The sequence below is a fragment of the Lygodium microphyllum genome, chromosome 27, assembly GCF_053477565.2.
Source record: "Lygodium microphyllum isolate KBCC chromosome 27, Lygodium_microphyllum_v1.1.10, whole genome shotgun sequence".
NCBI classification, from domain to species: domain Eukaryota; kingdom Viridiplantae; phylum Streptophyta; class Polypodiopsida; order Schizaeales; family Lygodiaceae; genus Lygodium; species Lygodium microphyllum.
In genome coordinates this window covers 105,866,424-105,892,035 of record NC_141161.1, presented here as the reverse complement: position 1 = coordinate 105,892,035, position 25,612 = coordinate 105,866,424, and the positions used below count along the sequence as shown (strand labels likewise).

Sequence of the window (25,612 nt, the reverse complement as noted above, 5' to 3'; positions counted from 1 at the left end):
TAGAAGATTAAAATGCTAAAGATAATCCTACCATTGGGATCACAAATGACGGACAAGAATTTATGGGCAATAGTACAACTATTGAAGAGATCCATTGGCCAAGGGTTCTTTATGACAATGAGCCTAGAACTGAAGTAAATGTTACCCATGATTCTAATGATTTCCAATAGCTATCAAAGTAAATTGGTAACATGAATGAAGGTCTAATCAAACTCACACATTCAATGGATGACAAATTTGGTAAGATGATTACACACATGGAATAGCAAAACCATAGGTTGGATGCCAAATTTAAACAGCTGGTCACAATCTTCAGCAACTTGGGTAACCAATTGCAAAGCAATCCACCTTCCCATGCTAAAGACTTACCTATTGTTCATGGCAATGTGAGGTTCACAATAGCCCATCAGAATATACGATCCACTTTTGAAAATGGAGGGCCTTCTAAGGTGAATGAAACAAATTAGCCTCATACCAATTCTCGGAATAGGAACAATCCTAACTTTACTAGTTCAATAGATAAAGGACAACAAGATTATTCCATGCATGATGACTGAAATGAGTTTGTACATGTATGTCATCCCTTCTACAAAGAGTTTGGTTCTCAACATAACCAATTTCATCATACAAGAGATGATCAAGGATAGTATGCATCTAATAAAGCAAGGAAAGGAGACAATTTCCAGCATGTTGAAGATCATGAAGATTGGTTGCCACATGGGATATCCACTCATAACTAACAATCACATGGAACTCGTTGTTTGGTCGTCAATCTTTTGGAAATAATGGAAATGGATAGCATTCATCTACCCCTAATCATGGACAGTAAGCAATGAGTGATCATTTTAATAAACAATAGTCTTTTGGATATACCAACCATAATAGGCAGCACTATCATTATGACAAGGAATACAAGGACAAGATCAATATATCCAGTTTCAAAGGAGATAACCCTTCACCGACCAAACTTAAAGAATGGCTAAACAAATTGGAAATGTATTTCACTCTCTACCCACTTAATGATCAAGCAAAGATTTGTTATGCAGCCCTACACCTAGAGGGATATGCGTATACATGGTGGAGATACATGAGCAAGATTGGAGAGAATTTTCAGTCTTGGGAGGACTTCAAATCAGCCATGACTCAAGTGTTTGTGTCACCAATGGAGAAGGAAAGGCTTGAAAGAAAATGGTATGATCTTAGGCAAAGGGGTTCTATCGTGAGGGAATACTCCTACCAATTTCTAAACCTTTTCATGTATGTGGGAGGCATTTCTGATTCAATCAAATTGAACAAATATATTTTTGGTCTTGATCCAAACCTTTCAATTGAAGTTGAAGTAGCCAAGCCTACAAATGTTCATGCAACCATTCAATATGCTGATAGGAAAACTAGAAATATAGAAGAGATTTGACTTCAATTCAACCCAAAACAAGAAGGAAATATCAATCAAATCAGCTTATGAGATTTGGACAGCAGTTCAGCCAACAAAGAGATGGATTTAGAGCTGAAAGCAGGTTTCAAAATAATTTTAGCATGGTTCCAACCTATCCTATAGCATATGCTTTAAAACACAGCACTAATTTCAGATATAATGCTGATCCAAAAGGAGAATTCAAAAGGGCTGGCAATATCCCAATAACAGTAGCAACAAGGCACTTCCTAATGACACATCCAAGGGTCTATTTTATAAATGTGGGGAGAAATGGTCTCTTGATCACAACCAGAAGTGCAAGGGATATATTGCAAAGTCTAATATGCTGAATATTGAAGACTTTGATAAAGAGGAGACACAAGGACATCTTTTGCAAGTAGAGGCAGTTCCTACTTGTGATGAGATGCATGAGCATGATGATCAGGACACATAGGAGGAATAGAGCCGGTTAGTAATTTTCCTTATGATCCAAGTGGTCCATTTGATCCTGGTGGATCTGAGATTGATGATCCTTCTATGGTTTCTTGTCAGCCCATGTTATGTTCTATATCTCAGGATGCATGGATGGATTGTAAAGGTGAAAGTACACTTCGGCTTAAGGGTACTATAAATTCAAAGGTTTCCCATATTATCATTGATACGAGCAGCACACATAGTTTTGTCAATGTCAAATCACTATATGAGCTGAAGTTACTACCTCAAGAAATAGAAGCCCCTCTAAAGGTGCAAGTGGCTAATGGTGCTCAAGAGTTGAGCAAAGAGATATACCGGCAAACTCCTATTGAATTATCAAAGTCTTGCACTATTAGGACAGACTTGATTGTTCTAGATATGGGTCCTATATTGACATAATCATTGGCTAGGCTTAAACAGCTTGGAAATTTTTCTTTGGATCTAAATCAGATGTTCATGGAGTTTACTTGGAATGGGCAACAAGTAAAACTTAATAGCATAGAAAGAAAGCAAGTGGAAATAATCAACAAGAAGAAGATATGATCAATTCATGGAAGAGATTTTCAGACTTCATGGATTACCTATGAAGATTGTTTCTGATAGGGATTCCAAGTTCATGGGGATTTTTTGGAAAAATATTTTTACTTCCATGGGTACAAAACTAACTCCAAGTACTGCCTATCGTCCACAAACAGATGGCCAAATTGAAAGGGTCAATAAATGGATAGAAATCTACCTTAGACACTTTTTCCATGATACACATAATACATGGGATCATTGGATTCATCTTGCACAGTTCTATTACAATAATACACATCACATGAGTATTGGAATGCCACCATTTGAGGCTTTATATGGATATAAAGTCCAAGTAACTTCAGCATTGTTTCATGATGAAGCGAATCCTCTTGCTCGAGAAGAGTTGGAAAAGATGGAAGCCTTAATGAAGTAGTGCAAAGAAAATATCAGCACGGCACAAGAGAAAATGAAATCATATGCGGATGATAAAATTAGTTCTTTGTGATTCCTTCAACATGAGTGATCAATTAGAGTATGGGAAATCAAATACAAGCATTTCTAACCATTTCAAGCAACAATTGATCATGAAACGATAAAATTTATCTTTTTCTTATAAAATTGCTCATTATGACACACATATTTCAAACTTGGAGGCCCACTGACACTCTCTCATGGTTGCTAATGATCCGTCCAATCTCAATTCACCCCCCTTTTCACTCCCACATCATTGCACGACCAAAAAATTCAATCTTAGTCCACCCCCTCTCTTTTACATTGATCCATGAGAACAAACCACAAGAGGAGAGAATTTTGAAGAAGGAGAATGGGTACTTTTGAAAGTACCTAAGTCTCGTTATGCTTCTCTCAAGGGTGGACATAATAAGCTTGCTCATCGCTATTATGGTCCATATCAAATCATAAAGAAAGTTGGGAATCTTGCTTACCAACTTGATTTACCTCCTACCACATGTATTTTCAATGTTTTTCATGTGTCTCAACTCAAGAAATACCTTGGGCCTAACATACAAGTTCTTGAAGAACTACCTCCTCTCAATGAAGATGGCTTAATCATCTATAATGGACCCAAAAGAATTGTTGGCAAGAGAGATAAGGTTTTAAGGAACCGTATTGTCATGGAATATCTTATCAAGTGGAAGGGATTTCCTATAGAAGAATCATCTTGGCAACATGCTTCATATTTAGATCAGTCTCCATGCCTTCTTCAAGAAGATAATTAGTTCATTGCAGAGTGGATAGCTTGTTGTATTAATTTTCTATCATGAAAGTAATTGACCTATCAGCATCAAAATTGGATTTTGATGATATGGATGGATATATTATGAAGTATACTTCATTTCTATATCTCATATGCGACAATCCTACATTTCTATCCAAAGTTATGGATCATTTACTATCACTACCTTCTCAAGGACATCATTCCATATATGTTAATTGTTTTGAGGTTATTTTGGAGAATCTTTCAATGGAAGATTATCTTCTTCAATGGACAACTTCAACAAGTATATTTAGCATTGGCTTCTCAATTTAGCATTGGATTCTCACTTCTTAATAGTTACTATTCATTCTTCAAAGTTTTGAGGACAAAACTTTTGGGCAAGGATGGATTGTAATAAAGAAATTTTCATGTTGCTTTAATTGGGAAATTAGCCTAGTTTGGACTAGAGTATATAATGCAAAAGAGCACCAATGTAAATAATCTTTTAATCATTTTTCACATCTCCACTTCTTGGATCTTGAAGGTATTTCCTTCCCTACCATTGTAAGGGGTGAGTTCCTTGCATTAGCCATAATCAATTTATTCTCAAGCTTCCATGGCTTCAAGATCTCTTGTAATTCTTGGTTGTAAGACATCTTGAATAAATAAATGGCAAGCTTTGGTTTCCAGCATTTCTTGTTAGTCTTGTGTAAATTTCCATTGAAGTGATAACGTTCATTTCAATCTTTGGCAAGGACAATGCTCTTATGATATGACATAATGAGGCATCAATTTCGTGCATGTTCTTTGGAGACCTTAGTGGCAATTAAATCCTTAGTTGCATCGAAAGCCTTAATGAATACAAATTATGATTCTTCCCAAGAACAAGGGAGTGTATGCACTTCCGTTGCTATAGGCTCATCCAAAAGACCTAAATCCAGCCTGCCATAACTTTTAGCACAAATATCATAAAGGTAGCATTCAAGCATGTAAGGAAAGCAACCAACTCATCCCCCGTGTTCTCGGAAAAGTCCACGGCCAATGTTAGAATTGATCTCTGCTCATAAGAGGGTCTAATGCCTGCATGTTGAGGGCTGAAATGATGAACGGGTTGCCTATTACCCATCCAACCTCCAATCCTTACTAAGAGAACTAAAGAGGGGCACCACCTAGCCAAAGGGAGGATGGGCTAGGACATCCATTTTCTCAAAGAGAATCAAGAGAACCAAGACACAAATTTACAAGAGAGAACATATGTACTAGACACCATATTGGAATATAAGAGAGAGAGATGAGAGGAGAGGGAGACAAGAGGAGAAGAGGTAGAAGAAGCTTGCCATTATGCTACATGGAATGAGAAGATGAGAAGAGAGGGAGATAATAGGAGAAGAGGTAGAGGAAGCTTGCCATTATGCTACATGGAATGTGAAGAACTCACTCATAGCTTACCTCAAAGAGATGAGGATATTCTAGAGTGCTCTCATTGACTTGTCATTCTCCTTCCTCCCTCTTTTCTCAAAGAGAATCAAGAGAACCAAGACACAAATTTACAAGAGAGAACATATGTACTAGACACCATATTGGAATATAAGAGAGAGAGATGAGAGGAGAGGGAGATAAGAGGAGAATGTCAAGATTTTGGGAGAGAAGGAAGGAGTCTCACTTGTAGCTTTTTTGCTTGCACAATGGGGGAATACACACAAAGATGGAGGCTGAAAATAGTTTTCCTCTTCTTAGTTGTGTAAGCCAAAAGAACTCAAGTACAAAGAAATAGAAGAACCCTATATATGGGTCTCAAACCAAACTCAACTAACTAAGGTGGCATACTAACTAAGCCACGAACTAGAGTAGATAAGGATAGCTATCATGTAGCTATTATTCATGGGCGATGTTCCAACCGCATCTGCAACTGACAAGTCGGTGACATAAATACACAACGGTCACCCTGGCGTATCACGAGTGGAGCTCGATATCTCAACACTCCCCCTCAAGCTCAATCCCAATTCCTGCACATCAAGCAGGTCTCTGAACTTGCGCAGCTTCTTTGCGCCCAATGCCTTTGTGAATATGTCAGCTACCTGATCCTCTGTGCTGACATAAACTAGATCAAAAAGACCTAGTAAAACCCTCTCTCGCACATAGTGATAATGCACCTCAATGTGCTTTGTTCTAGCATGATAGACTGGGTTATTTTCCAAGTGTATACTACTCATGTTGTCACAATAAATGACAATTGGCCCATCTGTAGACTGATGCATATCATAAAGTAGCTTATGCAACCAAGCTACCTCACATGCAGCCATTGCTGCACCCCTGTACTCAGCCTCTGTGCTTGACAAGGCAACTGTAGGCTGTTTCTTGCTGCTCCAAGTGACTGCAACACTCCCAAAAGAGAACACATATCCACTGGTAGATCGTCTATCGGAAATACTACCAGCCCAATCAGCATCAGTGTATCCATGCAACTGTATCTGAACCCTAGTCTCATAAAATAGTCCATACTGCAATGTGGACTTCACATACCTGAGTATGCGTCTAGCTGCATCCAAATGTGGTTTCCTTGGAGCATGCATAAACTGACTTACCAATCCAACATCATAGCTCAAATCTGGCTTGGTAATAGTCATATAAATCAAACTTCCTACTATGCATCTGTACATAGTAGGGTCTTCTAGAAGCCCACCTACATCTGTGCTCAACTTCACATTCTGCTCCAAAGGAACTGAAATAGGCTTATAGCCTGTCATCCCATATTTGGACAGCATGTCCAATTCATACTGCCTCTGCAAGAGCTGTATCCCACTTGGTGATCTAATCACCTCAATGCCCAAGAAATAACGCAGCTCTCCCAAATCCTTCATCTCAAACTTCTGCTTCAATAGCATTTTCACATGAAGGATATCTTCATCACTGTCACCTGTCATAATCAAATCATCAACATAAATGACAAGTAGCATAATACCTTTCTCTGTTTTTCTCACATAAAGTGAGAAATCTGCCTTGGAAATCTGAAACCCAATAGTGACAAGATACTATCCTATCTTGTCAGACCATGCTCTAGGTGCTTGCTTCAAGCCATACTAGGCTTTCTTCAACCAGCAAACAAACTCAGGATGAATAGCATGCACATAACCTGGTGGCTGCTCCATATAGACCTCTTCTTGCAAATCACCATGCAAGAAGGCATTCTTTACATCCATCTGATGTAAAGACCATCCCTTTGATGCAGCCATAGCAATGACTGCTCTTACGGTTGCCATCCTTGCAACCGGACTGAATGTTTCTTCATAGTCAGTGCCATATATTTGTGCATATCCCTTGACTACTAATCTTGCTTTGTATCTGTTCACAGAACCATATGCATTGTGCTTCACCTTATAAACCCACTTACAGCCAATTGCATTTTTACCTTTAGGCAAAGGTACCAATTCCCATGTAGCATTTGCTTCCAAGGCATCCATTTCTTCATCCATGGCTTTCTCCCATTTTTCTTTTCTCATGGCTTGCTCAAAAGAAGTGGGTTCTGGTTCTTGTATCACTTTGACCATATATGCATAGTGAATGGCTGTAAATCCATCATATTTCAACCTATCCACAGGATACCTAGCTCTCGTAGACCTGTGCAAAGTAGGTTCACTCCCAGGTGCTCTCAAAACATCCCTGGTCTTCCTTACTCCAGGTGTAACAATAGAAGGAATACCCAACTCATCATCAATGCTATGTTCTGAGCCACTGGATTCACCATCCACATAAGAGTGACCTGCATTCACATCAAACATGGGCTGATCAACCTTCTCTTTTCCTTTTCGTGATACTTGCATACCACTATCTGCATTGCTTTGAGAAGATTCTCCTGATCTCAATCTGCCTGTCCATGGCGAAGAATGTGAACCACTGCTAGAGGACGCTCCAAGTCCACTAATATTTTGTGACTGCTGCTATGAATTCTGTGCAGCATTACCATTTTGTGCATCTACATCATCAATCACATTTACTGGTTTATACCAGCTACTCATCTCATAAAAAACAATATCTCTGCTCACTGTAAACTTACGAGTAAAAGGGTTATAGCATATATATCCTTTTTGCTGTAGAGAGTAACCAATAAAGATGCACTTCTCAGCTTTTGGATCCAACTTGGATCTCAACTCATCTGGCACATGTATGTACATAGGCAATGCAACCAAAAATTTTCAAATGAGAAATATCTGGTTTCCTACCAGTATACCTCTCCTCTAAAGTCATTCCATGTATTGTTGCAGTGGGAGTCCTGTTCATTATGTAGACTGCTGTAGCAACTGCTTCAGCCCAATAAAAATCTGGCAAGTCTTTTTCATTGAGCATGGCACGAGATACCTCTCCAATATGTCCGTTTTTCCTTTCAGCAAATTCCATTTTGTTGTGGGATATGACTGCATGAATATTGCTGCTTTATGCCATGCTCCTGCAAGAACTTTGCAAACTCATTTGAGAGGTACTCTCCCCCTCCATCTGACCTTAGGCATTTTATCTGCAAGCCTGTTTTTTTTTCAACCATATCTTTAAGAGTTTTGAAATACCCAAACACTTCACTTTTCTTTTTCATAAAATACACCCAAACTTTTCTGCTATAGTCATCAATAAAAGTGACAAAATAATGACAGCCTCCAAGAGATGCAACTTTAGTAGTCCACACATCAGAGTGGATTAATTCCAATGGCTTCTCACTGTCTTGAACATGTCTAGGAAATGGTTTCCTTGCCTGTTTTCCAAACTGACAGGCTTCACATACCTTATGCATTTCTGCAACCTTGAATTTGGGAAATTCTGCAATAATATTTTGGGCTTGCATTGATTTAAGTCGCTGTACATTAACATGACCAATGCGTTTATGCCAGATATCAATATCTGCAACTACACCGGTCCCATGTGCAAACATTGTTGCACTCAATTCAGACATGTCTGCATCCAATGTAAACATTCTGCCCTTCTTCTTTCCTTTTGCTATCAAGCGACCTTTATTTTTCATATCCTCAACAAAGCATCCATGAGGATTAAATCTGACCTGCAAGCCCTGCTCAACCATTTGACCAACAGAAACCAGATTCTTGGTGATATTCGGGACATGAAATACATCGGACATGTATTTCTTTTTCCCATCCTGCATAGACAAATGAATTTTTCCAATCTGCACAATAAGATGCACAGTATCATCACCAGTCTCCACAAATCTTGGTTTTTCCATTTTCCTTGCATCCTCCATCCATTCTGCATGACCTGTCATGTGGTTTGATACACCTGAGTCAACATACCATACATCATTGCTTTCTTCTGCACTTGTCACAGAATTGTTCATGTGCTGCACCATAAACAAGTGCTCATTTCTGTCATCACCCTATCTACTAGAAGATGCGTAATTCCTTTGTTACAGTTTTTCATTCATGATGTCATTCTGCTTTTTATAGTAGTCTTTAGCCATATGACCTATTTTACCACAGTAGTAGCATTCAACATTACTGTTTTCATTTTGGCCTCTTTGCCATCCACCACGACCTCTTTGGCTCCCCCTGCCTCTAGAGTTACCACGTCCTCCTCCATAGGACTGGTTTTCTTGAGTTTGCTGCATATTCTGATTTCTACCACGGCCTCCATATCGGCCTCCTCTATCTTTGCCTCTACCTCTTCCAGCATTTGAGTAGAAGACAGCTTCTTTTGAAGTTCCTCCTGAAGAAGATGCACCACCATTTCTCTGCTCCTCAGAAATTAGAAGAGCAATCAACTCCTCAAAATCAGGAAATCTTTCACGAACGGAAATGGATGTTCGGAACTGTACATAATCCTTTCCTAGACCATTCAAGGTCACAGAAACTAAATCATCATCTTCCACTGGCAACCCAATGGAAGCAAGTGCATCTGCAATCTTCTTCACCTTCATGTGGTAGTCATTGATGCTCATATTTTCTCTTTGCACATTATGCAACTCTTGCTTGAGCTGCATTTTCCTGGCTTGCGTATTTGTGCTATACATTTTTGACAAAGTATCCCATGCCTCCTTTGGCGTACTTGCATCTTGAATATGCACAATCATAGAGTCTGAAATGCTGATAGACAGCCAGTACATAACTTTCCTGGCTCTCTCATGCCATGCTTTAAATGCCTGCATTTGCTGTTGATTGGGAACATCAGGAAGAACTGGTTCTTCTTCATTTCCTGCAACAAATTCCCAATATCCTTTTCCCATAAGGAAATTCGTCATTCTAAACTTCCATGCTTGGAAGTTGTTCTTGTCAAGCTTTTCAGTGACAATCTGTGAGAGAGAATCAGATGACATTACAGAACACTACAAAAAATTCTGTCACTGCAAAGAACACAGCTTCAGCCTCACAAAGGCAAATCTGCAAAACTGACGAAAGTGGTATTTGACCACACAGTCACTTCCTAGTGACGATTTTGCATCAACAGGAAACAAGGATGATTTAGTAACTCCCAATGTCTCTGCACACAAGCATACGATGCAATTTCTACAGTAACTTTTCTCCGACCTGTAGAACAGTGGTTGCACAGCATAAAACTGGGCCTTTTCTTGACTGTGTGCAGAAAACTTCCGCCTCTAAAACAGGCCTCGAAATGGCCTCAAATCAAAAAACCATGACCAGTCTCCCCATAATTATAGTAAACATACTCTCTTTCTTGCCTCCTTGGACCTCGATTGCCTTCATTTATGAGGGGAGGGGGTCGTACTCCTTGCACCAAATTTAATGAAAGGCTTTCAAGTTGATTAGAATGCATTGTAGGAGCTCTTACTGTGGTATCTCCGGTTCAGGTGGGGCCTTTGCTATTTCTCTAGGCCTTGGCATGGTTGGTAAAACCTGCATGGGCTCAACTCTCCCCTTCATCTGGGCTTGATACTTCAATTTTCTATCTTTCTCCCTCGCATAAGTGACTGATTCTTCATAGGATGTGGGAAACTTTCCTTTGACGTTCTCCCTTAGTAGAGGATGGAGTCCGGCTAGAAAAAAATCTTTCTTAAGGCAATCAGGTACTCTTTCTCCCTCGGCTAAGGAGGTTGTCCATTTATCCCATAATCTTATAAACATGCCTTCATATGCTTAGTACTCCCTTGGTAAGGTTTGGCGAAGATCTAAGAGTTGTCTCCAAATATCTTCAGGTGGCTCTATATCTTGGTACTTGTGCATGAATGTAGTCTTGAGATTCTCCCAATTACCCCTTGTAGCCTCTGGGAGAGCTTGATACCACACTTGAGCATCACCTTTTAGAACTAAAGAGAAGGCTCGTACTTTGGTAGCTTCATCATCCCGGCCTATGACTAGGAAGGCCATTTCTAAGTCATCCAAAAAGTCTAGAGCTTTCTCCCCTTTGTGCCCAAAAAATCTTGGAAATGCCATGTTGCCTTAGTAGAGTACGAAGATGAAAACGTCTAGACTTAAGTTGTATTTTATAAGGGGAAGGATGAATGGGTTCACAGATGCATTTATTTCAGCAAGACATCTAGGCCCTACTTCTAATAATGCCTTGGAATCTAAGCTTTGTGCTAGCTACAATATGCACAGTTTGCATAGCAAGTGGATGGATAGGTCCATACAACTCGTTCTGATTCATGAGAAACTATTACAATAGGAAAAAGACATGTACATTGAAGGATGCATTGTAGTCTAGCATTGGGAAGATTATAGGTTCTGGTGATACAAGAATCTCCCTTAATCTTTCAGCCCCAAAGTATATGACAAGACGCTGCTGGAAGAAAATCTTCCTACTGATGCATACATTAACTCGGATGTTTTGTACAGAGTGGAAGGTGTAGAAATTCGGGCCATTGTTATTATTCATGAGTGGAGACTACTTAAGGGAGTAGACGGAATGCACTTTCTTGATTTGATGATTTGGAGACGAGGACCTCTCGGAAAGGCCTTCACTTTGTTTGCAAAACACTCACCACAATGATGATAACCTAGCAATTGATGGCAACATAAATTTTCCGTTGTGAGATAATGGAATTTCTAAAGTGAACACCTTTTACCCGCATATGTGCCGTCATCTGATAGGCATACTTTCTTTCTTGAGCTTCTTTAGGAGACCATTCTGGGAGTCATGGACTTTGACCAACTTCAAAAATAGTTGGTGAAGGCGTTGAGGAAGAGCCACTTGGAAAACTTGTTGTAGAGGATGCACCACCATGTGTTGTATCATTCCACATAAGGATGTAGAGAATTGTGGTTGAGAATGTCCTCAGCAGGGGCACCAAAAATGAGGGCTGAAATGATGAACGGGTTGCCTCTTACCCATCCAACCTCCAATCCTCACTAAGAGAACTAAAGAGGGGCACCACCTAGCCAAAGGGAGGATGGGCTAGGACATCCATTTTCTCAAAGAGAATCAAGAGAACCAAGACACAAATTTACAAGAGAGAACATATGTACTAGACACCATATTGGAATATAAGAGAGAGAGATGAGAGGAGAGGGAGACAAGAGGAGAAGAGGTAGAAGAAGCTTGCCATTATGCTACATGGAATGAGAAGATGAGAAGAGAGGGAGATAATAGGAGAAGAGGTAGAGGAAGCTTGCCATTATTGCTACATGGAATGTGAAGAACTCACTCATAGCTTACCTCAAAGAGATGAGGATATTCTAGAGTGCTCTCATGGACTTGCCATTCTCCTTCCTCCCTCTTTTCTCAAAGAGAATCAAGAGAACCAAGACACACATTTACAAGAGAGAACATATGTACTAGACACCCTATTGGAATATAAGAGAGAGAGATGAGAGGAGAGGGAGATAAGAGGAGAAGAGGTAGAAGAAGCTTGCCATTATGCTACATGGAATGAGAAGATGAGAAGAGAGGGAGATAATAGGAGAAGAGGTAGATGAAGCTTGCCATTTTGCTACATAATAAAAGAACTCACTCATAGCTCACCTCAAAGAGATGAGGGTATTCTAGAGTGCTCTCATGGACTTTTCATTGTCCTCTCTCCCCCCTTTTCTCAAAGAGAATCAATAGAACCAAGACACAAATTTACAAGAGAGAATATATGTACTAGACACCATATTGGAATATAAGAGAGAGAGAGATGAGAGGAGAGGGAGATAAGAGGAGAAGAGGTAGAAGAAGCTTGCCATTATGCTACATGGAATGAGAAGATGAGAGGAGAGGGAGATAATAGGAGAAGAGGTAGAGGAAGCTTGCCATTATGCTACATAATAAAAGAACTCACTCATAGCTCACCTCAAAGAGATGAGGGTATTCTAGAGTGCTCTCATGGTCTTGACATTCTTCTTCCTCCCTTCTTCATTCTCCATGGGCTCTTTATATAGCCTCCATGAGGGATTAGATTAAGCTAATCTTCTTGATTAACATAATCCTAGATGATGTATGGCATCTTTGAAAATATGGAGCATAGTGAATGGGACAAGTCCCCACCTTGGTCATCATGCAAGAAGCCAAGGGTGGTGGTAGACAACATAGAGAAATGGAGCTAGATTACAAGAGGTGGGTGCCCAAAGCACATTATTATAATATATTTACAAGAAGGATAGAGTGGAAAGTTGGTGTGGTGAAAGAGAGAAGAAAATTGCATGTAGCCAGCAGTCTGCGCCTTCGTAACTTCAAATCCGTGAGGAATTTAAAAAAATTTTCTTCTGCAACTTTGTAGACCAGGTCGAAACTGATTGGGTTTCGCGAGAATTTTCTTGAAATTCGCTTTTTCTTGGGAGTTATTGAGATTATAAAAAAAGGCTTCTAAAAGTTGCTTTGACTTTAGTCCCCCATATGTATATAAATACATATAAGCATGTGACAAAAGGGGTCCATGCTTGTAAGCTTTTGTGCAAGATCCAAATGACACCACGATGTGGATATTGACTTGCATGCTAGGGTGAGGTGTCCTCTAATGATGGTGATAGATTTCAAATCTTAGTGATGCAGACTGAGCCCATGTGTAGTTGGAGGCTAGTCCTTTGAAAAATCTATGCATTCACTCAACTCCTAGGTGTAATCCATTTTCATCTTCACTAAGATAACCATCCCTTTTACCCTTTACATTGACACGCCTCCTAAGAACTTGTTCCCCCCATTTGCTAGAGTTATCATAATCGAGAAGTAATGTAGCATACCTAGTGCTTGAAGAGTAAACCCAAAGTGATATGGTAAGCTCTTAATAGGGGCTTTGGCCAAATTTTGTGGTAATAATCCGGGTTGTAAAAAACCCGGATCATTAGCCCTCCCCTTAGGCTAGAGGTATTCATGCCTCTAGCTTGCTAATGATGGTCCAATAGAGCAAAGAGGACTGCACCTCCTCATTGGTGGCTCTTCATTGAATGATTGCTTCAAAGTGTTCATATTTCTTTGAAAATAAGGCTTTACTCACCATCCATTTACCCTTGTCTTGTGAACCTTCCCATTCATGTCACCTAGCTTATAGCTGCCATTTGGATATCTCCTTATAACCATGAATGGCCCTTCTCACTTGAACACAAGTTTAGCATTCTTTCTGTTATCAAAGCGGTTATCATAACGTAGCACAAGTGATCCTTCCCTTATGTGTTTGCTAGCCAACTTCTTATTAAATGTCTTCCTTCTCTCTTCAGCTTGAATGGAATAGTGTTGGACTGCTGCTTCTCTGTCTAACTCCAGCCTCTCTAGATCCAAGTTCCTTTCCTCTAACTTCTTATCTTGATTCTTCTCTCGACTGGCTACTAAAACACGCAAACTGGTCAGTTCCACCTCTATAGGAAGCAAAGCTTCTTGGCCATAAATGAGGTGAAATGGAGTATAGCCAAGTGAGGTTCTGAATGAAGCCTTGTAGGCCCAAAGAGCTGCACTCTATTTTTTATCCCAATGCTTGGGGTGCATGTGTACCTGCTTGGTAATTATCTTACAAATCAGCCCATTCACTTTTTCGACCAAACCATTACACTGTGGATAGTAGGGAGTAGAATGCATGTGCTTGATTTTTAGCCATTCCATTAGCTCCCCTACTAGGTTCGCCCTAAAACCGGGACCCCGATTAGAGATAATTTCCAAAGGTGTACCAAACCTGCAACAAATATTTTCAAACACAAATTTTTCAACTTCTTGGGCTGTGATCCTACTAATTGCTGAAGCCTCTGCCCACCTCGTCATGTAGTCCACACCCATTATGATGTATTCCTTGCCAGATTGAGTTCGTGGGAGTGGCCCTATTGCATCATTCCCCCATTTCTCAAATGGACCATATGTAGTTATGGGATTTTTTTCCTCATGCACTAGCTTCCTTGGTCCGACCTTTTGGCAATCGTCACAAGTGCGGCACCAATGTTGCACATCTCGATGTAGACTAGGCCACACAAAATCGGCTTGGAGAATCTTCCTGCTGGTTATTTCTTGAGCAAAATGTCCACCACAAACCCCTTCATGGAAGCTCTTAATCACATCTATAATCTCCTTTGCTGTTGGCACCCTTCTAAGCACTGCATCCTTTCCTTTGTAATACAACACATCATTTATCAAGTGGTATTTGGTGGCCTTAGTAGCTAGCCACCTTTTCTCACTTTTACTCATATGTGTAGGTGTCTCACCTTTCTTGAGAAAATAAAACACATCTTGTAGTTGAAACTTACCCTGAAACAAGGGAAGCTTTACTGTAATAATGCCCACCATTACGTCTTTCAATTTTTCAGCTGCTAGAGCATCTGTGTTGCCATTTGTGCGCCTTCGCACAAAAAAGATTTGGGCTTTCTGTAGCTTTCTCATGAGAGTTTTAGCTTCCCTAATTTTCACTGCCAAGTTATCATTTTTACAAGCCCAGATTCCTTTCATTTGCTTAACAATTAGCATAGAATCCCCAAAAACATTAAGTCGAGTGACACCATGTGAAAGACACCACCTCAAACCTAAAAGCAAGGCTTGATATTCTGCCTCATTATTAGAATGGACATCCTCCAAGCTAATACATTCTCCATAAAGTTTGTCACCTTCGCGAGACTGAACACCACTATTCCTGGTGCCGCTCTGTCTTTAATACGCTTATAGGCCCCATCGAAGTAGAGGGCATGGGCATTCTCCACCCGTGGCGGCTCCTCAAGAGGAGGTGTCTCCTCTTTTACCTTTCCCTTCTCTTTTTCCTTCTTTTGATGGCATCTATGGGTCAACAAATCAGCTAGGCAAGCTCGAGTAGAATCCTCCACCTTGAAGGTGTAGTCAAACTCTTGGAGTTGTATCACCCACTTAGTGATTCTAGCTGAAACACCCATGCGTTGTAAGGCATAGGGAAAATGCTCTTCTGTCATGATCACTATGAATGGCCTAGGGAGAAGATAAGGACGAAACTTTCTTACAGCAAACATTAGAGACAAAACCATCAGCTCGACCATCTTGTACCCTCGTTCTGATGCTGTCATTACTCTACTAGAAAAGTAAACCGGTCTCATTAGGCCAGTTTTAGCATCCTTTTGTATTAGTGCTGCCCCTAGATCATCTTCCCCAAAACTCGGATTGACAAAAAACTCTTGATCCCAACACGGCTGTAAAATTATAGGAAGGGTGCTAAGAGCCTTCTTCACCTCGTGAAAGAACCTTTCGCTGTTGTCACTCCACCGGAGCTCCTTAGAGTGGGTTAACTGTTGCAGTGGAAATATTAATTGGGAGAGGAGATGAATGAACCCCCCCATATATCGCACCTTCTGAATGAAAGAGGTTAGTTGGTTCACAGAAGATGGTGATGGCACCGCCAATAGGGCCTTAACTTTGTTTGGATCTGCTTCAATGCCCCTCTCATTTACGACATGCCCTAACAAAGTTACACTGCTTTCGCCAATGTGACACTTCTCATGGTTTAATTGCCCCCCCATTTGTGCAAGTTGGTTGAAAGCTTCATCCACCTTTCCTAGATGTAAAGCCTTAGAACTATAAATACAAAAATCATCAATAAAGACCCTGATGGATTTCCCAAAATATGGTTAGAAGACATAATTCATGAATCGCTGGAAGGTAGCTTGGGCATTTGTTAATCCAAATGGCATTACTTTGTAAGCAAAACAACCCCAAGGTGTAATGAAGGTGGTCTTTTGTTGATCCTCCTCAACTATTCGGATCTGGAAATAACCTGAATACCCATCACAAACAGTGTATCTCTCATGCCCGGCCAGCTCGTTAAGTATTTCATCCTGAAAGGCAAGAGGAAAGTAATCTCTCTTTGTTGCAGCATTTAGCGGCTTGTAGTCCACACAAATCCTCCATTTTCCATTCTTCTTAGGTATCACCACCATAGGTGAAACCCACTCTAAGTCCCCTATTGGATAGATGAAGCCTGCCTTTAAAATTCGTTGCACCTCAGTGAGTAGAGTGTTTTGTTGAACTACTCCCAATCATCGTAGTCGCTGCACCACTGGCCGTGCTCCCTCTTTTAGATTAATGTGATGTTGTACTGCTGTCACACCTGTGATGTGTTCATAATCAGAAATAAAAAGTGCAGAGTGTTTTATCACCACTTCCATGTAGGTTGCCTTCTCCTCAACTGATAGATCCTTAGCCAACATTTTTTCTAACCCCTCCTTCTCGACCTTTGGAAGCTGCTCTGGAATTGCACTACTAGAAGGCCCTTTTAATGTAATCCCCATCACTTCTAGAGAGCTTTCTTCCTCCTCATTAGAAGACTCTCCCTCTGACATAGATGACCAACCCTCGCTGGAACTCCATTCATCAGTGGTGGTCTCTAACACAAGATCCTCCTGTCGGCCCTCCTTCATGTTGTAGATAGTGCTCTTCCATTTTTTATGTAGCCCCTTTTGTGGCCTTAGCTCTAAAGCCCCTGTCTCCCAATCTTGTCTGGCTTTCATTCCCATTAGCCATGGTCGCCCAAGAATGAGCGGATAGCTGTCCCCCTTCACTAGCATCACATACATGTCAAGCTCCAATTGCACTCCACACACCTTTACCCTGACTTTCTTTATAACTCCCAAACAATTTACTACTACATTGTTAGCCATTTTGGCCCCAAATTTAGTAGTTTCATTTACCTCTAATCCCAAATGATGCATCAACTTTTCTGTCATGACACCAATCTCTGCACCTCCATCCACATATGTCTTTGACACTCTCTATCCATTGCTTTCGGCTTCTACTAGAGGCACAATATCTTTCATCTTTCTAGCCTGGATTGCATTCACATGTGTATTCTTCATGGGTCTAATGCTTACCATCTTTGACCATTGTCGTCGCACTGTTGGAGATAGATGTAGTAATTGGGGCCATGAAATTTTTGGCCCTTGATTCCTCACATTAGCAAGCAAATCATAAGCTCTAGTACCTTTAACCAGGGAAAAATCATATGGCTCAATGTGTCGGCGTGAGCAAGCCCTCCTCTTTTTACTGTTGCGTGTCTTTGCAGCCATTGATGACTTTGCCTCCTCTTCCATATTTTCAACCTCCTTTGGTGGTGTAGGCTCCATTCTCTCAATTCTCTGGGCTTTCTTCACCGGCATTGCTTCAACCTCTACTACTTTGGCATTACCTTTGACATCACTCTCATCTAAACTAATTATCCTAACATCATGATTCTCTGGCGGCTGGACAGGCAAGGGCAGCACCTCTGCAAGTGGTCGAGGATGCTGGAGAACTTGAACCGGTGGTGGAGGCCTTGGATTTGGTGGAACAAACCTTTCCCTAGGTGGTGTCACTTGTTGTCCCCTCCTTCTTGGTTGGAACCCATTTCCTAGAAAACGCCTAGGATAAGGGCAAAAGTATATACCATGTCCAGTCTCCCCACAATTATAGCAAACATACTCTCTTTCTTGCCTCCTTGGACCTCGATTGCCTTCATTTATGAGGAGAGGGGGTCGTACTCCTTGCACCAAATTTAATGAAAGGCTTTCAAGTTGATTAGTGATGCGTTGTAGGAGCTCTTGCTGTGGTATCTCTGGTTCAGGTGGGACCTTTGCTATTTCTCTAGGCCTTGGCATGGTTGGTAAAACCTGCATGTGCTCAAATCTCCCCTTCAACTGGGCTTGATACTTCAATTTTCTATCTTTCTCCCTCGCATAAGTGACTGATTCTTCATAGGATGTGGGAAACTTTCCTTTGACGTTCTCCCTTAGTAGAGGATGGATTCCGGCTAGAAAACAATCTTTCTTAAGGCAATTAGGTACTCTTTCTCCCTCGGCTAAGGAGGTTGTCCATTTATCCCACAATCTTATAAACATGCCTTCATAGGCTTGGTACTCCCTTGGTAAGGTTTGGCGAAAGAGTTGTCTCCAAATATCTTCAGGTGGCTCTGTATCTTGGTACTTGTGCATGAATGCAGTCTTGAGATTCTCCCAATTACCCCTTGTAGCCTCCGGGAGAGCTTGATACCACACTCGAGCATCACCTTTTAGAACTAAAGAGAAGGCCCGTACTTTGGTTGCTTCATCATCCCGGCCTGTGACTAGGAAGGCCATTTCTAAGTCATCCAAAAAGTCTAGAGCTTTCTCCCCTTTGTGCCCAAAAAAAATTGGAAATGCCATGTTGCCTTAGTAGAGTACGAAGATGAAAACGTCTAGACTTAAGTTGTATTTTATAAGGGGAAGGATGAATGGGTTCACAGATGCATTGATTTCAGCAAGACGTCTAGGCCCTAGTATGCTTCTAATAATGCCTTGGAATCTAAGCTTTGTGCTAACTACAATATGCACAGTTTGCATAGCAAGTGGACGGATAGGTCCATACAACTCGTTCTGATTCATGAGAAACTATTACAATAGGAAAAAGACATGTACATTGAAGGATGCATTGTAGTCTAGCATTCGAAAGATTATAGGTTTCTGGTGATACAAGAATCTCCCTTAATCTTTTAGCCCCAAAGTACATGACAAGACGCTGCTGGAAGAAAATCTTCCTACTGATGCATACATTAACTCGGATGTTTTGTACAGAGTGGAAAGTGTAGAAATTCGGGCCATTGTTATTATTCATGAGTGGAGACTACTTAAGGGAGTAGACGGAATGCACTTTCTTGATTCATGAAGGATTTTTCCCAGAGTGTTTCTTTTTGGAACCCACCAACTTTGCTATATGGAGAATTTTCTCACCAGTGATTGTTCTTGCCTTGGTGTGTCCATCCTCGGCGACATAGATTTCATAAGGTGTGATGGCCACCTTTTCAACCACACCCAACCTTCAAGCTAACAACAGTTGAAGGTAGTCTCCATACTTTGCACTTCTACAAAACTCCACACCGTTCATGCATAATTGTCCTCCTTTGATATGGATTAGGCCAGAGAGAGAGAGGGATTTGATGATTTGGAGATGAGGACCTCTCGGAAAGGCCTTCACTTTGTTTGCAAAACACTCACCACAATTATGATAACCTAGCAATTGATGGCAACATAATTTTTCCGTTGTGAGATAATGGAATTTCTAAAGTGAACACCTTTTAAGTGTCATAGTATTCTTTGATGATATATTGGTATTCAGTAAAAATGAGAATGAGCATTATGAACATCTGTCTTTAGTTTTCAAGTTGTTAAAAGACAATCAATTGTATGCTAATCCAGAAAAGAGTGAATTATTCCAGACAGAAATTGAATATCTAGGACATATTGTTTTATCAGAAGGTATTAAAGTTAACCCTAAAAAGATAGAAGCAATTTTAAATTGGCCCATACCCAAAAATATGCATGAGTTACGTTCTTTTCTAGGTCTTGCTAGTTTTTACAGAAAGTTTGTAAGGGATTTTTCATTACTTGCATTACCTTTGACTAAAATTTTAAAGAAAGGTATTGTGTATCATTGGTCTGACAATCAACAAAAATCTTTTGATTTATCGAAACATGCTTTAACCCATGCTCCTGTATTACAACTACCTGACTTCAATAGACCATTCTTTTTAGTAGTTTTACTGATGCTAGTGGATTGGAATAGGAGCCGTCCTTATGCAAGATAATCATCCCATAGCCTACTCTAGCTATAAACTTAAACCATCTGAACTTAAATATTCTACCTATGATAAAGAATTGCTAGCTGTAGTACAAGCCTTACGTGATCAATGGAAACATTATTTAATGGGTTCTGAATTTATGATTAAAACTGACCAACAAAGCATTAGACATCTCCTTAGTCAACCCCAAATATGTGACCAATACATTAAATGGGCAGCTTTCATTCAAAGTTTTCATCCTCTTATACAATACCAACCAGGAAAAGAGAATGTTGTAGTCGACGATTTGAGTAGAAGACCAATAATCCATAATATTTTTGTGATATCATTTGATTCCCTTATCCCTATGAAAGATACTTATCATCAAGATCCTACTTTTCAAGCTGATTAGAATAAATTAGTTGCAAATAATTGGATTCCTATTGATTCACTATCTTACAATAATGGATTCATGTTTTATGAAAAAAGATTATGTGTGACAGTTCCATTTAGATCATTTGTTTTGCATGAGATTCATTGTCCTCCATATCAAGGTCATAGAGGTATTTTATCTACTTTGCGTACATTGACTGAAGATTTTTATTGGCTAGATATGGACACTAATGTATCTAACTTTATATCTGAATGTTTAGTTTGTCAACAAGTTAAAAGACACCATGGTAAACAATATGGTTCACTTATGCCATTATCTATTCCATCATGACCATGGGAAGAGATTTCAATGGATTTTATCACTGGTTTACCTAACACTAAAGCTAACCATGATATGATTTGGACTGTTGTAGACATGTTTAACAAACATTGAGCATATTTTATTCCATGCAAGAAAACTTTAACTACATCTCAAGCTGCTCAATTGTTTTTAAAAACTGTGTTTACTAATCATGGTTTACCAAAAGTTATTATTTCTGATTGTGATTCTAGATTCTGTAATAATTTTTGGATTACTTTCTTTGCTAACTTAGGAACAAAGATTAATTTTTCATTTGCATTTCATCGTGAAACAAATGGTCAAACATAAGCTACTAACAGTACTATTTTAGATCTTTTGCGTGCTTATACCATTTCAAAACCACACACATGGGATACACATCTACATTTACTTCAGTTTACATATAACAATACACCACATAAAGCTACAAAGAAATCACCATTTGAAGTTATTTATGGATATAGATTGTCTACACCTGTTGCATCATCATCAAACAAAATTCAGACTGCTGATAATATCGCTAACATGCATGTCACTATCTTTGACGAAGTTAAAGATATGATTGCCAAAGCCCAGCAATCATATACAAAACAAGGAAATAAGAAAAGACAGGCTATGAATTTTAAAGTTGATGATTATGTTTGGTTACACATGGAAAAACGTAGATTACAAAGTGTAGATAAACACCTAGTTGTGAAATTAGCACCTAGATTCTATGGACCATTCAAGATCATACATAAAATCAATGACAATGCATTTAAACTAGAACTACCACAACATTGGAAAATCCACAACATCTTCCATATCAGTTTATTACGATCCTTTAGAGGCCAATTACCTGTACACCATGTCTATGAAAACCCACCTTTGCAAGATGATGAGACTGAAACCCTTGAGCTTGAAACTATTATAGACACTGACTTTATGATGCCAGGAGGCATATTCCACGGTGGATTCCGTGAGGTTTTACGGTGGATTCCGTAAACTTAGATGACCGGGGCTCATACGCAAAGAGGATTCTTTGTGCGAGAAGTTGATGGGGACGCCTGTCCTTTTCGGGCGTTTCATTAATTTAGTGTGTACATGGGTGATTCCATAGCGGGTGATTCCGCAAAATGCATATTAAATTAATAAACGTTTATGAGTTTAGAGTGCGCACTCGTAATAAATTAAGGTTAGGATTTATTTCTAACCAGTTGATTTATTTATGTAGCTGAAGACTGCTAGGTATTCACTTTTGTCGGTTTAATTGTGTTATTTTACTAACGATTGTGAATGCTTCAGTTGATGTGTAGAGATAGCAGCAGTGGCAGAGGAAAGCATTGGAGTCTAGCGGGTTTCCGATCTTTGGACTATATTTTGATAGGCGCCACGCCTATATTTTGATTATGTCTATAGAGACATCGACTATTTATTATTATTTTGTATGCGCTTATGCGCCTGGATATGTTATTTCTATTTGGACATTGAGATTGGGCGTGCCAGACACTATGGGCACCGTCCATTAGCTTTATTTTCCTATTTTTGGTAGAAAGCAAACTCAAAAGCTAAAAGCTTGTCATATTTTTGTAATTGGGCTATTTTTGAGCAAAAAGATTGGAAATATATATTAAATACATGCTTTGTGAAGCGCTCACACAAGGCATGGGGGAGATTCAACCCAATTTGTCTCTTGTCTCATGTCGTGCTTGTTTTTACATTGGTTTTTGTGCTAAAAAGTAGAGTGCTTTGTTCTTGGGGACCTTTGGGAATTCACTACGTGAGCTACCTGCGTCCGATCAGCGCACCACTTTATGACCACTAGAACTGGCCATAGAGATTCTAGATATTTGGTCAAGTTTAAAAACCATCTTGTTGAAGAGACCCAATGGATGCACGCTAGAGACTTAAATGCTTTCCCCACTCTGTTAGCTCCACAATGAGCTAATAGCAATTGAGGACAATTGCTATCCCACCCCGGGGGTATGATGCCAGGAGGCATATTCCACGGTGGATTTTGTGCCACGGTGGATTCCATGAGGTTTTATGGTGGATTCCGTAAGATTTTATTCTCGGGGCTCATACACAAAGTGGATTCTTTGTGCGAGAAATAGATGGGGACGCCTATCCTTTTCAGGCGTTTTGTTAATTTTATGTGTACATGGGTGATTCCATAGCGGGTGATTTCACAAAATACATATTTAAATTAATAAACATTTATGAGTTTAAAGTGTGCACTCGTGATAAATTAAGGTTAGGATTGATTTCTAACCAATTTATTTATGTAGCCGAAGATTGCTAGGTATTCACTTTTGTCGGTTTAATTGTATTATTTTTCTAACAATTATGAATGCTTCAGTTGATGTGTAGAGCAAGCAACAGTGGGACTGGCAGTGGAAAGCATTGGAGGATTGCGTGTATTCGAGTTATTATCAATATTTTGATGGGCACATACCTTAGGCATGGCGCCTATATTTTGTCGCGCTTATTTATCAAATCGCTTGATATTTATTTATTATTTTTGTATGCGTATGGGCGCACGATTTAGATATTTGTACTAGACATTGTATTTGGGTACGCCTGACTTCTTGGGCACCCATTAGCTTTAATTCTTTATTGGCACAAAAGCAAACTCAAAAGCTAAAGCGTGCTATTTTGTAATTTGGGCTATTATTTGAGCTTGAAGATTATTAATATATGAAATACATGCTTTGTGGAGCGGTCACACAAGGCATGGGGGGAGATTGCACCCAATTGGTTTCTTGTTCATGTCGTGCAAGATTTCTACATTGATTTGTGTGCAAAAAGTAGAGTTCTTTTGTTCTTGGGGACCTTCTAATGCTCACTACGCACACATACGGCGACCGATCTGCGCACCATTTTCGAAAATTATTCGGATCTCCATTGAAACCCTACTATAAAAATTTGTACTAAAATGGACTATAAATTAAGTAAGAATAATAAAAGCTAGCCTAGTTTTTCCTATGGTAGTTGCAACCACATTGATATGAATCTGTAACCGTTTCCTTAAATTTCCATCTTCACTGAGCTTGGACATCAAAATTTCCCACTCTGTTCTCATGCCAATAGTAATTACAAGCATCTTACCTGACCCATTGATTACTGAAGTTATAAATCCTTTGCCAGATTCTACAAGCTCCCACGACATACAAATTCAAACATAAAAGATACACACAACGGAAAATAAACTCATAATGACGCTAACTTAAGAGTTCAAAATTTTGGTAGAAAATTTCTGCCCTCAAGTTTGCAGTGGTAGATGTGCAACGTCACGACACCATGGCAGAAAGAACATTGCCACTGACAAACATATTGTCCTTTAACTATTAGTATGTATGGATTGATGCTTGCAAAGTATCTTTTGATTATGTGAAGTAGGATCTTGCCAAAGCACCTAAAAGGGGCAAAATGTTTTATAAATTTTCAACAGCCACCATGTATAGTATTAGTTGTTGTTTGGCCCAAATTTGGGAGGAAAAGTGGTACCATCCGATAGCTTTTGCTAGTTGAAAGTTGGGCATATTGGAAATTAACTACACCTCTATGGAGAAGTTGTGGCTTGTTATGGTATTTGCAATAAAAAAGTTCATGCATTACATTCTCTATGAGAAGGTGGTTTTTTATATGAAGGCAAAAGGGCTTTGATTGTTGCTGAACAAGTTATAGCCACGTGTTTGTTTAGCAAAGTGGTTAATCACTTTGTAAGATTTTGATTATGAGATTAAGAGCAAGCCACTAAGGCTATAGGGTATTGTAGAATGTCTTGTGGATTTTGGAGAGCCAAAAGAGGTCTTAGCTGAAGGAAGTGATATGGAAGCATTGTTTAAGATTGATACAACATCTATTCCCTCAGGGTATGCTACTATAATGTACTATCTATCTACAAGAGAGACTGGAGCTATTCTATCCAAATCCGAGAAGAGAAAAATAAAATAGTAGGCATTGAAATTTTCCTTGATTGTAGGAAAACTATATCAACAGGGTGTTGATCATATCTATCACCGATGTGTGATGCTTGATGAGGTTCCACTTATCTTGGAGGAGTGCTATGACTCTGCTTGTGGAGGGCACTTTGCTAGGTGGTTGATGGCACAAAAAGCTTTAAGAATTGGATATTAGTGGCTATTCATTTTCCAGGATTCATTTGAGTATGTTAAGAGATGCAATACATGTCAAAGACATGACAATAGAGAGAATAGGAAGCACCCACTTACGCCTATTATGGCTATCCTTCCATTTGAGAAGTGGGGCATAGATTTTGTGGGTCCTATTACCCCATCGTATACTACTAAGAAGAGATACATTATCGTATCAACTGATTACTTTACAAAGTGGTCAGGAGCATGGGCGACAAGCCAATTTCCTACTTGAGCAGATCATTTGTCATTT

At 39.6% G+C, this 25,612-nt stretch overlaps 1 protein-coding gene across 1 annotated transcript in view; it reads right to left on the bottom strand.

The window, feature by feature from the left end:
* The window catches only part of LOC148012685 (uncharacterized), a 97,812-nt gene extending 78,713 nt beyond the window's left edge, over window positions 1-19,099 (bottom strand). Inside the window, exons 1-2 of the mRNA XM_087669194.1 lie at window positions 18,962-19,099; window positions 18,002-18,733 (exon numbers count right to left, since the gene is read on the bottom strand). Of these exons, the coding sequence (XP_087525320.1) occupies window positions 18,002-18,733; window positions 18,962-19,099 (870 nt within the window). The remainder of the gene's footprint in view (window positions 1-18,001; window positions 18,734-18,961) is intronic.
* Between the last annotated feature and the right edge of the window lie 6,513 nt (window positions 19,100-25,612).